A 17,519-nucleotide genomic window follows, 5' to 3' on the forward strand; every position below is an offset into this window, starting at 1 on the left:
AACCAAACAAACTCAGCTTTAGCAACACATATGTTTGGTAGAAGTAAAATGTTATTATGTGGAAAAAACTGCCAAACCCAGGTGCAATGACAAAATAAGTAAAAATTTGGAGTGGAAGTTCAACATTCATTTAATTTTTGTTTTATATTGCTTTACTGCATTTAGACTTCAGAGTTGACATAGCACAGTATAAAGGCACGTGCAGTCCACGTGTTTGCATGTAACTTCAATTCTCAACAATAAACATACGAGAAGGGAGAGGTGTGGAAAAACATGTCTATATGCTTAGAATGCAGAATTAATAGAGCTGTTATACATATTATAGGTGCTGGGCAAGTTCTCCCCACACATGCAGTCTATGTGGCTTTCATGAGACGCAGCTGCCTCCAAGTTGAATATACAGATATGCGACGTGTTAGATTATATGTATGCCATCGCAATCATGCACCGCTTACAGCAGGGGGATCGAATTGAGCAGTGCAGGCATCAATGGATTGCTGAGGTCCGTTAACATTAGTTCTCATTGTGATGCAAGAGGATACTCGCGTAGCCCCAACACTTCCTCACACCAGAGAGCTGTACACTCTGCTCTCGTCTAGACAGTCAGCGATCGCACCCTTGCTTCGTGTGCTGGCTATTCGGGAGACCACCATTTACGGGTGATGAGGCGCTTGGCCACAAAAAAAAACCTAGATCCAGAAAACGGGTTGTTGCTCTCAGTTTTTTGCCCCTAGGGAACAATCCATGTCTCATGTCTGTGGTAAGGGTCGGTCTACACAGTGTGATAAGCTTGGTAGAATCAAAAGACCAGTAGTGGCTCAGAGGTGGGCAAGACCACACCATGTGCAGGAAGTCCGCCCCCGGATGTTAACCATGCGGGCAAGCAGCATCTATACGGTTAAAATATTTGTTAATTTTCTCAGGTGTGAGATAGGCTCTTTGAACTACGTAATACTGTATGAGACAAAATCGCATGTTGCGTGGGACGTACATGGGGGTTTCTAATATGGTCGCCCATTCCTTGTCTGTGAAAGGTCTCCCCCGTCCCTCTCCCAGTGCCCTCGGAGAGCCACAAGTGGGCTGGATGTATGCGTACGCAGAGAGTCCACTAACCAACGTATTAAATGCCTCCCCTCTCAGAATATATGCAGATATTGTAGTGTGTAATGCACCAGGGTTCCCTCGCGAGGTCACCCAATGCACGCTGCAAGGTATGTTTAAGAGAGCTATTTAGTAGGAAGGTGCCTGAGTGCAGACCAGTGGCTTCCATCAGTATACCATGAGTGTGAAGGGTGCCGTCTGAGTAGAGATCCCCTAGGGAACATATTCCTGATTCATGCAAGCAGCTAGTTCTGTAGAAGTTGTGGTATATGCGCCACGTGGTGTCCTTAATAGTGGCATAGCCGGCGCATAGCGTGTGATGTCCCTGGTTAGGTAACTGCACCTACAGTAGCAGCGGTATGCTAGGTTCAGTAATATGGGCGCTGGTATGGCTGATTTAGCACAGGGGTGGAGTAAATGAAACAATTTACAACGTGACCACGCTGGACAGTAGGAGGCCGTGTCCACCAGCTGTCGTGATGAGAACCAATGGTCCACGCACTGTAGTTGCGCAGCCAGATAGTAATGTTCCAAATTCGACAGCGAGAAGCCTCCCAGATTTAGTGGGCGATAAAGTCTAGATAGGGCTACCCTATGGCGGGAGGTGTTCCAGATTAAAGTACGGATCTTTCGCTCCATAGATCAGAAAAAGGAAGCCTGGATATATAACAGTAAATTCACAAAATATTATAAGAGCCTCAGCAGCACTATCATTTTAACAAGTGCTACCCTGCCCATGACTGTTAGAGACAGCGTTTTCCAGAACGTCATCTGCTGACGCAAGTTCGACACAGCACGTCAGATTTCCATCAAACAGATCAGTATCCATGTGATATACCTGTATGGCAAGATATCTGAAGGTGCTGGATTGCCACGTTAGGCCAGGGGCTATCGATGTGAGGTCTGGGGCAGACACAGAAGACGACAAAACAGGAACACACAAGACTTGGCCCAATTTACCCGCAAGCCAGAAATCCTCACATGTGCGTTGAATAATGGTATTATATCGCTGAGGAACTCCACTATATCTCTAACATACACTAGAAGGTCATCCGCAAATAAAGAGACCGCATGGTTTCCATTACCCAGTGGTATGCCCCAGGAGTACCGCGCCCCAGGAACACAGTCACCAGTGGCTCTACTGCCAGAGTGAAGAGCAGAGGGGATAAAAGACAACCCTGTTGTGTGCCTCTCCTAATACAAATGGAGGGTGACATGAGGTGCCCTGTTTTGACTCTAGCTGATGGGAGCATATATGGCAATTTCACCAGCTGTATAAAATGCGGGCCAAAGCCATATTCGGGAAAAACTGCAAACAGGTAAGGCCATTTCAGCGAGTTAAACGCTCTTTCTAGGTCTATCACCAGGCAACCCACTTGTGGCCAACTGCGGGGAGTGTAACACATCGTAAGAAAAAAATCTACGTAGGTTGAGTGAGGGATGTCGTGCGGCCCAGCACAAAGCCGTTCTGATCCTCATGCCCTAATGCAGGCACCAGTGGGGCCAGCCACATTGCAATAATTTTGGCTAATATTTTATAATCCGTATTAAGGAGTGCCAGCGACCTGTAGGAGTGTAGACTGGTGGGGTCCTTATGTAGCTTCAGTAGGGAGACCAGCGTGGCCTCTCGCAATGAAGGGGGTAAGTGCGCCCATGCCAAGGCCTCCTCTTATGAGGCAAGCAATTTAGGTGCTAACTGAGCTGTGTATGTCTTATAAAATTTGGCCAGCAGCCCGTCCGGATCGGGAGCTTTGGCACTGGCGAGAGAGCGAATAGCGTCCTGTCCGTCAGACAGCAGGAGAGGGCCATCTAGTTCCGAACACTGCTCGGCTGAGATCCGGGGCAGGGGCAGCACAGCGAGTAATAGGTCAATCTTATTCAGGGGAGGATGAGCGACTGTGCTATACAGGGTCTCATAATGTGTGTGAAATGCTGCATGGATTGAGTCCTGCGTGTACAACAATTCACCTGTAGGGGTCCGGATAGACATTACCATACTATGGGGAGTTTCTTGACACATCAATTGGGCAAGTAGTGCTCTGGCTCTATCCGCCCTTGCACGCATGTTGGTCGAGTGCGCTGCATAATTAAGGCACCTTAAGCGTTTAAGGAGTTCTGAATGGGCTTTACGGACAGCTTGCAGTTCAGGTAGGGTATCTGGATTCCGGACCACTTCCGATTCATGCCGCAATAACTGTCTTTCCACAGCAGACACCTCTTGGTCCAGCTGCGGCCCATACAAATAAGCCACATGCAGTGGCCACGCATCGTAGCCTTAAACGCATCCCATTCTATTGAACGAGACAAGGCAGTGTCTGTATTGAGTTCAAAGCAACTATCTATCTGTTGGCCAGCTGAGTCATGGAATGGCTGGTCCTCCAACATCACAGGTTGCAAGCTCCACGTGGGGGTAGAAGGGTGGGTGGTCCCACCCCAATCGAGCTGGAGGTATTGAGGGTTGTGATCGGAGCGAGTACGGCCCAGATAATCGGTCCGTACAACCGCTGGAACCAGGTTGGTCGTACAGAGGAGCCTGTCAAGCAGGACATGTAAATCATGAGGGGTCGAGTAGAAGGAGTATACCCTTGTCACAGCATTATAATGACGCCAGACATCCGTCAATTGCTTGCGGTGTAGCCAGGTTACTAAAGAGCGGGCCATTAGAGGTAGCAGTGGTGCGTTCCAACGGTGTCTAGTACACAATTAAAGCCCCCACCAATCAGCTATGGTACATTGTCCCAACGCATCAGCAATCGATTGAGTGCATTTAAAAATGAGGCCTGGTCTACACTGCGGGCATATATATTACCAAGGAGGATGTGACGGCCACTTAGCCGGCCTCGAACGAACACATACCGGCCGTTTGCATCTGCGACCTGCTCTATCAGATCGAACGTGATCCCCAGTCTGATCCATATTAACACATAAGACGCGCATAAGACGAGTAGTTTGTGGAATAGACCTTGCCTCTCCATTTTCTTCTAAGCGAGACTACCTCTGAGCTTGTTAGGTGAGACTCTTGTAACATAGATATATGAGCGTTGCGACACTTGCAGAAAGGAGTATTTGGCGTAATGATGCGCTGGAGTGTGCATGCCACAAATGTTCCATGAACAACTGGGGGCGATGCGCATATTTGCCAAACGGCTGATAGCATCCTGAGTGCATGTGAGGGAGCAGAGCAATGTGTGGTAAGTAACATCATGAATTGCCTAGCGGTGGATAGGTTAGTGGGCGGGTAACAACGAGCAACATATTGTAACAAGAACATTGCAAATACCAAAACAGTAGCACACTAGAACAAGTGGACACCCAAACTGGGTAATAATAACTAAGACAAGAAATAGTTGGTCTTACAGCATGGGTGACCGGATGAGGACCAGCAATATGTAACAGAGGGACCACAGCGAACACCACTTTACGTACAGTCCAATGTTCACGACCATATAAGGAGCATTACACATTATCAAGAGCTATGTACATATGAATAGAAACATGGATATAAAGGTAGCTGAGCTCAAATGATAGTGTCTGATGTCTGTGGGGTTATATCTGGAGGAACATGTGAGCTTTGCGCAGATGGCCATGCGATAACAGAACTCTCTCAGTCGGAAGAGGGGGAGTCCGGTACATCCGGACTGGAGCAAGTCCCGCACTTGAGTGTGGCTGCAAGGCACTAAGCCGCTCCTGGATTCCCTGCTCCAAATCTGGAACTGCAGGAAGGTCTCTGTCCATTTGTGCCTTCATCCGATGTTGCCTCCTGCGGCTCCGCCGGATATTATCTTCCTTTGTTGATGCTGATCAAGCCGGTTGTGTAGCACCGGTATCAGGGCTCTCCAGCCAGTGCCATGCCTCCTCGGGGGTGATGAAGAAGTGCATAGTGTCAGCTGCTACTACGCGAAGCTTAGCTGGGAAGAGGAGAGAGAAAGCAAATACCAGTTCACGAAGACGTTGCTTCACTGCTAGGGAATTATTACGCTGCTTCTGTATAGTGACCGTATTAGTCTGGGAAGAACATCACCTAGGCGTTGCCCATCCGCATATCTATCATGAGGCGGGCTTCCTTTAACACTATGTCTCTGTCATGGTAATGAAGGAACCGTATGAAAATCGGTCACGTGTTGGCACCCGCTGGGGGCCATAGGGTCAGGACCCCGTGCGCCCGTTCAAGGGAGAAAAAAATGGGTAAAGGCATGCTGGGGGAGAGCTGTGCACAACCAGCTCTGGATGTACCACATGGGATCGGCCCCCTAGGTGCCCTCCGGTAGGCCCACCATGCGAATATTGTTTCTGCAGGATCTGCCCTCTGCATCCTCCACCCGCTGCTCCAGTATTCGCACCCTTTGACAGTTCCTTCAGGGAGGTTCCAGGTTGGTCGTTTTGGGCGGCAAGATCTTGACAGCTTGCTCCACCAATGCTACCCTGTCCGCTAGCTTTCTATGGTCCGCATGGAGGAGACTCCGATCCGAGGAGACAGTGTCTATGACTCTAGTGAGGTCAGAGTGCCATCAATAGCCAATATTACAGCATCTAACTTGTCTTCTAGGGCGCCGTGGCGCTCTGCATTCGCCATTGCAATCATTGGAGTCGGTGGGGTCCCCCAGCACTGAGATGTAGGTGGCTGCCCCTAGGCCGCTGATGACCCATGGCCAGCAATACAGTGTCATGCGAAAGGTGATGAATCAATACAGCGTGCTCTGCACCCGTCCATCAGTGCCTCGTGCTGTGGGGTATATTCCTAATGGGCACTTATTAGCAGCAGGGCTGGGCTGTTGCCAGTGCGCTCCGCCAGCCAGAGATGGAGGTGTAATGGTGTTGTCAGAAGGTGGCCCAAAGTCTATTGCACAGTTTACCTGTCCCAGCCCTGCGCCACCAGACTATCACACTTGTTAAGCCGCAGGGCCTGCGATATGATACCAGCGGGGGCAAAGTGGGTTCAATGCGCACAGCTGCTGCAAGCTGCACCTATCCGGCAGGACTCGTCCAACGTCGCCTCATGAGGACTAGCACTACAGTTCCACAGATAGCGCACAGCCTGCCTCCAAGAATGCCGGCCAGGACAGCAGCACAACCGGGCCACACCGGTGCAACCCCCGCATAAAGACAGCACAGACTCCACTGCCAGGGAGCCTCCGCAACAATGCCAGCAGGAGATCATGCCTGCACTCCCCCTCTAGCTCGGGTGTCCGCTCCACAGGTCCCAGTAACCGGAGTTTCAGTAGGGCGTTCCCCGCAGCCCCAGCATGCTCCAGGGGTCCATGCAGCCTCACTCGTCTCCGTTCCAAGAGTGGAACCGCCGTCAGGCAGTCCCCGAACGCAGCTCACCTTGTCAGTCCCGCAGACGGGGCGCTGTCGCCCCACCACATCATCAGCGGTACTCTGCCAGCTCGCGCAAAGCACCCCGGTGCTGTGCGGCTCCAGCTACACAGAGGGCCGGCCCAGCGCTCCGTGAGCCATTTTGCTGCTTTTGTAGCGCTGCCCGCGTGGGACACCTGCGGCCGTGTACAGTCTCTGGGGGGAGTCGGGAGCTGGTTTCTGCTTCTACGGCTCCATGCTGCTTTGTACTTGCCGCTGCTTATTGGCACTTCCCCTCATGCCAGTCATGCCTTGCAGGATAACTCAGTGGTGCTGCGGAGCTCCTTTAATGAGTGTCCGCCATGATGGCTCCTCAAGCCACCTTCAACATTAATTTCATGACTAGTCCTACTCTTTGCCACTGCTACAGGAAGAAGGGTAAAACCAATCAGAATTAGCAATATGAGGAGAACTAAAGATGTATTTTGCAGCAGTAATTAATTCTCAAGACAGGGTACCTTATGATTGTAAGAGGTAAAAAATTTAAAAGTGGTCTATAAGGCTGCTACTTGGTTCCTGGTCTCTGTCAGCTGCATACCTCCCCCTGCAATGAAAATGTCACTTACCCAGTGTACATCTGTTCGTGGCATCAGTCGCTGAAGATTCACATGTTGTGCATAGCCCGCCATCTGGTGTTGGGTCGGAGTGTTACAAGTTGTTTTTCTTCGAAGAAGTCTTTCGAGTCACGGGACCGAGGGACTCCTCCTCTTTGTCTCCATTGCGCATGGGCGTCGACTCCATCTTCGATTGTTTTCCCCGCAGAGGGTGAGGTAGGAGTTGTTTGTTAGTAATAGTGCCCATGCAATGGAGTGAATAAGTATGTACCTATTTAAGATTTAATATATTTACAAATGTACAAAGTTGATGCTAACTTCCAAACGGCTACAGGCTCCCGGGGAGGTGGGTGGGCACATGTGAATCTTCAGCGACTGATGCCACAAACAGATGTACACTGGGTAATGAAAATGTCACTTACCCAGTGTACATCTGTTCGTGGCATTAGTCGCTGCAGATTCACATGTTTAGCACAGTCCGCTGTCTGGTGTTGGGCTCGGAGTATTACAAGTTGTTTTTCTTCGAAGAAGTCTTTTTTGGTCACGGGACCGAAGGACTCCTCCCTCTTCGGCTCCATTGCGCATGGGCGTCGACTCCATCTTAGATTGTTTTCCCCGCAGAGGGTGAGGATGGAGTTGTTTGCTATAAATAGTGCCCATGCAATGGAGTGAATACGTATGTACATAAAAAGTTTATAATAATTATCTACAAATGTACAAATGTTTAAGATTTAAGATCTACTTCTAAACGGCTACAGGCTTCCCGGGGAGGCGGGAGGGCACATGTGAATCTGCAGCGACTAATGCCACGAACAGATGTACACTGGGTAAGTGACATTTTCAGTTCGATGGCATATGTTGCTGCAGATACACATGTTTAGCATAGACTATAAAGCAGTTACCTCCCCTAAAAGCGGTGGTTTAGCCTGTAGGAGTTGAAGTAGTTTGGAATAATGTTCTTAGTACAGCTTGGCCCACTGTAGCTTGTTGTGCATTTAGTACGTCTACACAGTAGTGTTTAGTAAATGTATGAGGCGTAGACCAGGTTGCAGCCTTACATATTTCGCTCATAGGAATGTTTCCTAGAAAGGCCATTGTAGCACCTTTCTTTCTGGTTGAGTGTGCCTTTGGTGTAATAGGCAATTCTCTTTTGGCTTTAAGATAGCATGTTTGAATACATCTGACTATCCATCTAGCAATGCCTTGTTTAGAGATTGGATTTCCTATGTGTGGTTTTTGAAAAGCTATGAACAGTTGTTTTGTTTTCCTGATTAGCTTTGTTCTGTCAATGTAGTACATTAGTGCTCTTTTGATGTCTAATGTATGTAGTGCCCTTTCAGCCACGGAATCTGGTTGTGGGAAGAACACTGGCAATTCTACTGTTTGATTTAAATGGAATGGTGAGATTACTTTTGGTAGAAATTTTGGATTTGTTCTTAGAACTATTTTATTTTTGTGTATTTGAATAAATGGTTCTTGTATGGTAAATGCCTGTATTTCACTTACTCTTCTGAGGGATGTGATTGCAATGAGAAATGCGACTTTCCACGTTAGATATTGCATTTCACAGGAATGCATGGGTTCGAAAGGTGGACCCATGAGTCTTGTTAAGACGATGTTAAGGTTCCATGAAGGAACTGGTGGTGTTCTTGGTGGTATAATTCTTTTTAGCCCTTCCATGAATGCTTTAATAACTGGTATTCTAAATAGAGACGATGAATGAGTAGTTTGTAGGTAAGCAGATATTGCTGCGAGGTGTATTTTTATAGATGAAAAAGCGAGGTTCGCTTTTTGCAAATGTAGTAAGTATCCCACTATGTCCTTTGTAGAGGCATGCAATGGTTGGATTTGATTGGTATGGCAGTAGCAAACAAATCTTTTCCACTTAGATGCATAGCAGTGTCTAGTGGAAGCTTTTCTAGCTTGTTTTATGACCTCCATACATTCTTGTGTGAGGTCTAAGTGTCCGAATTCTAGGATTTCAGGAGCCAAATTGCTAGATTCAATGATGCTGGGTTTGGATGCCTGATCTGTTGTTTGTGTTGTGTTAACAGATCTGGTCTGTTGGGTAGTTTGACATGCGGTACTAGTGAAAGGTCTAGTAGAGTTGTATACCAAGGTTGTCTTGCCCATGTGGGTGCTATCAGTATGAGTTTGAGTTGTTTTTGACTCAATTTGTTTACTAGATATGGAAGGAGAGGGAGAGGGGGAAAAGCGTATGCAAATATCCCTGACCAACTCATCCATAGAGCATTGCCTTGTGATTCGCGGTGTGGGTACCTGGATGCGAAGTTTTGGCATTTTGCGTTTTCTTTTGTTGCGAACAAATCTATCTGGGGTGTTCCCCAAATTTGAAAGTACTTGTTCAGAACTTGGGGGTGAATTTCCCATTCGTGGACTTGTTGGTGATCTCGCGAAAGGTTGTCTGCTAGTTGGTTTTGGATCCCTGGAATAAATTGTGCTATTAGGCGAATGTGGTTGTGAATCGCCCACTGCCATATTTTTTGTGTTAGGAGACACAATTGTGTTGAGTGTGTTCCTCCTTGTTTGTTTAAATAATACATTGTTGTCATGTTGTCTGTTTTGACAAGAATGTATTTGTGTGTTATTATGGGTTGAAAGGCTTTTAACGCTAGAAATACTGCTAACAGTTCTAGGTAATTTATATGAAATTTTGTTTGGTGTACGTCCCATTGTCCTTGAATGCTGTGGTGATTGAGGTGTGCTCCCCACCCTGTCATGGAAGCATCTGTTGTTATAACGTATTGAGGCACTGGGTCCTGAAATGTCCGCCCTTTGTTTAAATTGTTGCTGTTCCACCATAGAAGCGAGAGGTATGTTTGGCGGTCTACCAACAACAGATCTAGAAGTTGACCCTGTGCTTGTGACCATTGTGATGCTAGGCACTGTTGTAAGGGTCGCATGTGTAGTGTTGCGTTTGGGACAATGGCTATGCATGATGACATCATGCCTAGAAGTTTTAGCACAAATTTTGCTTGTATCGTTTGGTTTGGAAACATAGCACTTATTACCTTGTGGAATGCTTGCACTCTTTGTGGACTTGGAGTGGCAATTCCTTTTGATGTGTTGATGGTTGCCCCTAGATATTGTTGTGTCTGACACGGTTCGAGGTGTGACTTTGTATAGTTGATGGAGAAACCCAGTTTGTGAAGGGTTTGTATGACATATGTGGTGTTGTTTGTGCACTTTCTTACTGTGTTGGTCTTGATTAGCCAATCGTCTAGGTAAGGAAACACATGTATTTGTTGTCTTCTGATATGTGCTGCTACTACTGCTAGACATTTTGTGAATACTCTTGGTGCAGTTGTTATTCCGAATGGCAACACCTTGAATTGGTAATGTATTCCTTTGAATACGAACCTTAGGTACTTTCTGTGAGAAGGGTGTATCGGTATATGAAAGTACGCATCTTTTAGGTCTAATGTGGTCATGTAATCTTGCTGTTTGAGCAGTGGAATGATGTCTTGTAGTGTGACCATGTGAAAGTGGTCCGATATGATGTAGGTATTTAGTATCCTGAGATCTAATATTGGTCTTAATGTTTTGTCTTTTTTTGGAATTAGAAAGTACAGGGAGTAAACTCCTGTGTTTTTTTGTTGTACTGGTACTAACTCTATTGCATCCTTTTGCAGTAGTGCTTGAACTTCTAGTCCTAAAAGTTCTAAATGTTGTGGTGACATTTTGCGTGTTTTTGGAGGGATGTTTGGTGGGAATTTGTGGAATTCTATGCAATAGCCATGTTGGATTATTGCTAATACCCAATTGTCTGTTGTAATCTGCTGCCAAGATTGGTAGAATTGGCTTAGTCTTCCCCCCACTGGTGTTGAGTGAAGGGGTTGTGTGACTTGAAAGTCACTGTTTAGGTGGAGGTGTTTTTGGATTCTGGAATCGTCCCCTACTCCTTGGGAATTGACCCCCTCTATATCCCCTGAAACCTCCCCTTTGGAATGAACCCTGATATGGTGTGGTTCTTGTTTGTTGGCTGGTGGTGTCTGTGGGTTGGCCACGAAACCCCCCTCTAAATGGAGTTTTTCTAAAAGAGCCCCTGCTCTGCGGGGAGTAGAGTGCGCCCATGGCTTTGGCCGTGTCTGTATCCTTTTTAAGTTTTTCAATGGCTGTGTCCTCTTCAGGGCCAAAAAGTTGTTTCTCGTTGAAGGGCATATTAAGGACAGCCTGCTGTATTTCAGGTTTGAAGCCTGAAGTGCGGAGCCAAGCGTGTCTCCTTATGGTGACAGCAGTGTTGACTGTTCTCGCTGCAGTATCGGCTGCGTCCATTGAAGAGCGGATTTGATTGTTTGAGATCGTTTGTCCCTCTTCAACTATTTGCTGCGCCCTTTTTTGGTATTCCTGGGGAAGATGGTCTATGAGAAGTTGCATCTCATCCCAGTGTGCGCGGTCATATCGGGCCAGCAGCGCTTGAGAATTTGCGATGCGCCACTGGTTGGCTGCCTGTGATGCTACTCTTTTTCCTGCCGCATCAAATTTTCGGCTTTCTTTGTCCGGAGGTGGGGCGTCGCCAGATGTATGGGAATTTGCTCTTTTGCGAGCTGCCCCTACTACTACGGAGTCAGGTGGTAACTGTGAAGTAATAAACACTGGGTCTGTGGGTGGTGGTTTGTATTTCTTTTCCACCCTTGGGGTGATGGCTCTTGATTTTACGGGCTCTTCAAAAATTTGTTTTGCGTGCCGTAACATCCCTGGTAGCATTGGGAGACATTGATATTGGCTATGTGTAGCCGAGAGGGAGTTAAATAAAAAATCATCCTCTATAGGATCGGAATGCAGTTGGACATTGTGGAATTCTGCTGCCCTAGCCACCAGTTGCGAGTATGAGGTACTGTCCTCTGGCGGTGACGGCTTTGTGGGGTATGAATCGGGATCATTGTCCGGCACTGGGGTGTCATATAGGTCCCAAGCGTCTTGATCCTGATTATCTTGACTTATGGTAGTTTGCGCTGGTGAGTGCATTTGTGGCGGTGTTTGTGCCGGCGATGCCTGTTGTGGTAGAGAGGGCGGAGGCGTGACTTTTTTAACCACTTTGGCTTGTGGTTGTGCGTCATCCTTGAGAAATCCGATCCTTCTTTTTCTCATTATTGGGGGAAGGGTTGATATCTTCCCTGTGCTTGCTGGATGTACAGTCTCTTTTGTGTGTAGTCTGATTCTACACTTTGGAGCTCTTGTCCAAATCTGTGCATCTGGCCACTTATTCCTTGTTCCTCTGTGTAGGAAGGAGGTGTGGAACTTTTCGGCGCCGAGAGAGAATCTTTTTTCGGTTTCGGTACCGACAGAATTTTTGTGGCTTTCGGCAGGGTGTCTCGGTGCCGATGTTTTTCAGTGCTGGCATCTTGTTTTTGCTTCTCGGAGCCGCTATCTCGGCTCCGAGGTTGCTCCATGGCGTTCCCTCGACCGGAGTCGGGTGTCTTCGCTATGGGCGTGCCCTTTTTCGGCGCCTTCGACGGGTCGCCGGTTTTATGGGTCGAGCCATGGCCTGTCGGCAGTGGCGTCCCCTGGGCTTTTGTTTTCTCGATGGTTTTTATTTTCGACGTCTTACTCACTGTTTGTTGTTGTTGTTCGACGTCGGAGTCTCCGGATTCTGAATCCGGAACCGAGAATGTTTCCTCTTCGTCGTCGAAACGTTGTTTTGTCGGCGTGGACGCCATTTGTAGACGCCTGGCTCTTCGGTCCCGGAGTGTTTTTCTGGACCGGAAGGCTCGACAGGCCTCACAGGTATCCTCCTTGTGCTCGGGGGACAAGCACAAGTTACAGACCAAGTGCTGATCTGTATAAGGATACTTACTGTGACATTTTGGGCAGAAACGGAACGGGGTCCGTTCCATCGGCTTCGATGTCGCACGCGGTCGGGCCGACCAGGCCCCGATGGGGGATCGAAGCTACCCCAAAGTCTTCCGATGATCGGTGTCGATGTACCTAACTATCCCGATACCGAACGGAACAATACCGACGCTTTCTTCCGAGATTCTGACTAACTTTCCGAACCGAAACACGGAGCGAAAAGGAATACGTCCGAACCCGACAGCGGAAAAAAACAATCTAAGATGGAGTCGACGCCCATGCGCAATGGAGCCGAAGAGGGAGGAGTCCTTCGGTCCCGTGACCAAAAAAGACTTCTTCGAAGAAAAACAACTTGTAATACTCCGAGCCCAACACCAGGCAGCGGACTGTGCTAAACATGTGTATCTGCAGCAACATATGCCATCGAACGTGACATTTTCAGTTCGATGGCATCTGTCGCTGTAGATACACATGTTGTGCATAGACTAGTAAGCAGCTATCTCCCCAAAAGCGGTGGCTCAGCCTGTAGGAGTGGAAGTAGTCTGAAATAAGGTTCTTAGTACGGCTTGACCTACTGTGGCTTGTTGTGCGGATAGCACGTCTACACAGTAGTGCTTGGTAAATGTGTGAGGCGTAGACCATGTGGCTGCCTTACATATTTCGTGCATTGGAATATTCCCTAGGAAGGCCATGGTAGCGCCTTTCTTTCTGGTTGAGTGTGCCCTTGGTGTAATGGGCAGTTGTCTTTTTGCTTTAAGGTAGCAGATTTGGATGCACTTAACTATCCATCTGGCTATACCCTGTTTCGATATTGGGTTTCCTGCGTGAGGGTTTTGAAATGCAATAAACAGTTGTTTAGTTTTTCTGATGTTTTTAGTTCTGTCGATGTAGTACATTAGTGCTCTTTTGACGTCTAATGTATGTAGTGCCCTTTCAGCTATGGAATATGGCTGTGGGAAGAACACTGGTAGCTCTACCGTTTGATTTAGGTGGAACGGTGAAATAACCTTTGGCAAAAATTTAGGATTGGTCCTTAGGACTACTTTATTTTTGTGTAGTTGGATAAAAGGTTCTTGTATTGTAAACGCCTGAATTTCACTTACTCTTCTTAGAGATGTGATGGCGATGAGAAATGCAACTTTCCAGGTTAGGAATTGTATTTCGCACGAATGCATAGGTTCAAAGGGTGGACCCATGAGTCTTGTTAAGACGATGTTGAGGTTCCATGAAGGAACGGGTGGTGTCCTTGGTGGTATAATTCTTTTGAGGCCTTCCATAAACGCTTTAATGACAGGTATCCTAAATAGTGAAGTTGAATGGGTAATCTGCAGGTATGCAGATATTGCTGCGAGGTGTATTTTAATGGAAGAGAAGGCCAGGTTCGATTTTTGTAAGTGTAGTAAGTAACCCACTACATCCTTTGGAGATGCGTGTAATGGTTGAATTTGATTATGATGACAGTAGCAACCAAACCTTTTCCATTTGCTTGCATAGCAGTGTCTAGTGGATGGTCTTCTAGCTTGCTTTATGACTTCCATACATTCTTGTGTGAGGTTTAAGTGTCCGAATTCTAGGATTTCAGGAGCCAGATTGCTAGATTCAGCGATGCTGGGTTTGGATGCCTGATCTGTTGTTTGTGTTGTTAACAGATCTGGCCTGTTGGGCAACTTGACGTGGGGTACTACTGATAGGTCTAGCAGTGTTGTGTACCATGGTTGCCTTGCCCATGTTGGTGCTATCAGTATGAGTTTGAGTTTGTTTTGACTCAATTTGTTTACTAGATATGGAAGGAGAGGGAGAGGGGGGAAAGCGTACGTAAATATCCCTGACCAGTTCATCCATAGGGCATTGCCTTGAGACTGCCTGTGTGGGTATCTGGATGCGAAGTTTTGGCATTTTGCGTTCTCCTTTGTTGCAAATAAGTCTATTTGAGGTGTTCCCCAACGTTTGAAGTAAGTGTTTAGAATTTGGGGGTGAATTTCCCATTCGTGGACCTGTTGGTGATCTCGAGAGAGATTGTCTGCAAGTTGATTCTGGATCCCTGGAATAAACTATGCTATTAGGCGAATGTGGTTGTGAATTGCCCATTGCCATATTTTTTGTGCCAGAAGGCACAGCTGTGTCGAGTGTGTCCCCCCCTGTTTGTTTAGATAATACATTGTTGTCATGTTGTCCGTTTTGACAAGAATGTATTTGTGAGTTATGATTGGTTGAAATGCTTTTAATGCTTGGAAAACTGCTAGTAGTTCGAGGTGATTTATATGCAGCTTTCTTTGATGTACATCCCATTGTCCTTGTATGCTGTGTTGATTGAGGTGTGCTCCCCACCCTGCCATGGAAGCATCTGTTGTTATCACGTATTGTGGCACTGGGTCCTTTGTTTAAATTTATAGTGTTCCACCATAGAAGCAAGAGGTATGTTAGGCGGTTTATTAACACCAGATCTAGAAGGCGACCCTGTGCTTGTGACCATTGTGATGCTAGGCACTGTTGTAAGGGCCTCATGTGTAGTCTTGCGTTCGGGACAATGGCTATGCATGAGGACATCATGCCTAGGAGTTGTAATATCATCTTCGCCTGTATTTTTTGTGTTGGATACATGCGTTGTATAATCTTTTGGAAATTTTGAACCCTTTGTGGACTTGGAGTGGCTATTCCCCTCGTTGTGTCTATTGTCGCTCCTAGGTATTGTTGTACTTTGCACGGCAGTAGGTGTGATTTTGCATAGTTGATGGTGAAACCGAGTTTGTAGAGGGTTTGTATGACCTGATCTGTGTGGTGTGAGCACCTTGTCAGTGAGTCGGTCTTGATTAGCCAGTCGTCTAGATACGGGAATTCGTCCGAGTCCGATTCATGGATCGAGAAGGCTTCTACTTCTTCTTGTTCCTCGAATTCTCGGTGTCCTGTCGGCGTGGACGCCATTTGCAGTCTTCTAGCTCGTCGGTTACGGAGCGTTTTCCGGGACCGGAACGCACGACAGGCCTCACAAGTTTCTTCCCTGTGCTCGGGCGACAGGCACAGGTTACAGACCGAATGTTGGTCTGTATATGGGTATTTGTTGTGGCATTTAGGACAGAATCTGAACGGGGTCCGTTTCATCAGCGTCGATGTCACACGCGGTCGGGCCGACCAGGCCCCGACGGGGGATCGAAAACTACCCCGAAGGGCAACGGAGATGTTATCGTTTCGATTCGATGTAGATGCAATCTAACCCGATCCCGAACGCAACAATACCGATGTAATTTTCCGATTTTGAGCCAACTTTCCGTTCCGAAACCCGGAGCGAAAGGAACACGTCCGAACCCGATGGCGGAAAGAAAACAATCGAAGATGGAGTCGACGCCCATGCGCAATGGAGACAAAGAGGAGGAGTCCCTCGGTCCCGTGACTCGAAAGACTTCTTCGAAGAAAAACAACTTGTAACACTCCGACCCAACACCAGATGGCGGGCTATGCACAACATGTGTATCTACAGCGACAGATGCCATCGAACATACTGTTATGTTGACAAATGCGCAAAGAAGAAACATACCATTCCACTGAAAGGAATGCACAAAATCCAAGAAAGTTTCAAGTGGGCCTACTGCAAGACTACTTGGACTGCCCGACAAACAGAGACTTCTTGGTAATAAGCAAACAGTGAACTGGGGGCGCAAAGTGAATAGATCTACTATGGTGAAAATAGACTATAGCTAGGGTTGTGACGACTCCAGAACAGTCAATATTATATACAATGTTGCTACATAACACATGGTATGTGCACTAAATTTTAAAGCAATTTGTGTTATCTTTACCTTACTTTACTATGCATAAATAAACAGAAAAGATGCTGGGCAATAAGGGAGTTAACCTCTTTCTGGCCACCATAAAGTGGTAGTGAGCTTAGTAATTTCACACACGTAGTCTCTCAACCATCACTCTGGAGGACATGATGTGGCTGTAGCCTGTGGTGCCCCCAAATCTTTCCCTAAATATTCTAGGGCAGGGTAATCAACTAGTTTAACTGAAAATTGACGATATTTGATGAATTTGCGTTTTGAGTTGCATCTGGTCTCCATAAGAGAATACTGAAAAGTGGAGGGATAAATAGGTAAAATATTCACTCACCTTTATCATTAACATGTTTCAAGATATGTTTCGAAGGCTCTAAAAAGGAAAAACAAAATAGTTATTTAGCTGTCAGATAAAAACATACAATTAAGCACATTAAGCTGCAGCATGGCCAATACCTTTGGAATATTGGGGCAGAAGATTTCATCAAACACTTACAAGTATTGTTTGCAAAAAAGCATAAATAAGGCATCAGTCTGTGATTTGTATTTTAGTTGTTGCAATTTACCACATCCCCAAAGCAAGCCAAATGATTACTCTCTGCTGCTCCACAACTTGTGAATAACCAATCAATCAATAAACTGCCCACTTTGTCCAGGACCCCAAGTCCCAAGCAGGATTGCCTTCTGCATCACTGATTATATGCCTGAAATAAAGAGTGGCTCACACACCAGACTGTCTATGTCCTTGACATCGTGATGCCTCATCGGTTAAGGGTAGGAAGTGCTGTAACTTGCTCTCTCAGGCCAGAACCTGGAACGAATGGGGTCTGATACAGGACATACCAAATTTATTAGGTTAAAAGATTTAATGGGCACATGTCATGCACCTGTTTCCTCTTACTGCTAAAGTGGCCTTTACCAG

At 46.8% G+C, this 17,519-nt stretch overlaps 1 protein-coding gene across 1 annotated transcript in view; it reads right to left on the reverse strand.

The window, feature by feature from the left end:
* PLEKHG3 (pleckstrin homology and RhoGEF domain containing G3) overlaps positions 1-17,519 on the reverse strand; it is a 495,850-nt gene that overhangs the window by 60,774 nt on the left and 417,557 nt on the right. The window contains exon 14 of the mRNA XM_069207658.1: positions 16,932-16,970. Coding sequence (XP_069063759.1) covers positions 16,932-16,970 — 39 coding nt within the window. The remainder of the gene's footprint in view (positions 1-16,931; positions 16,971-17,519) is intronic.

Source organism: Pleurodeles waltl, chromosome 9 (assembly GCF_031143425.1).
Source record: "Pleurodeles waltl isolate 20211129_DDA chromosome 9, aPleWal1.hap1.20221129, whole genome shotgun sequence".
NCBI lineage: Eukaryota > Metazoa > Chordata > Amphibia > Caudata > Salamandridae > Pleurodeles > Pleurodeles waltl.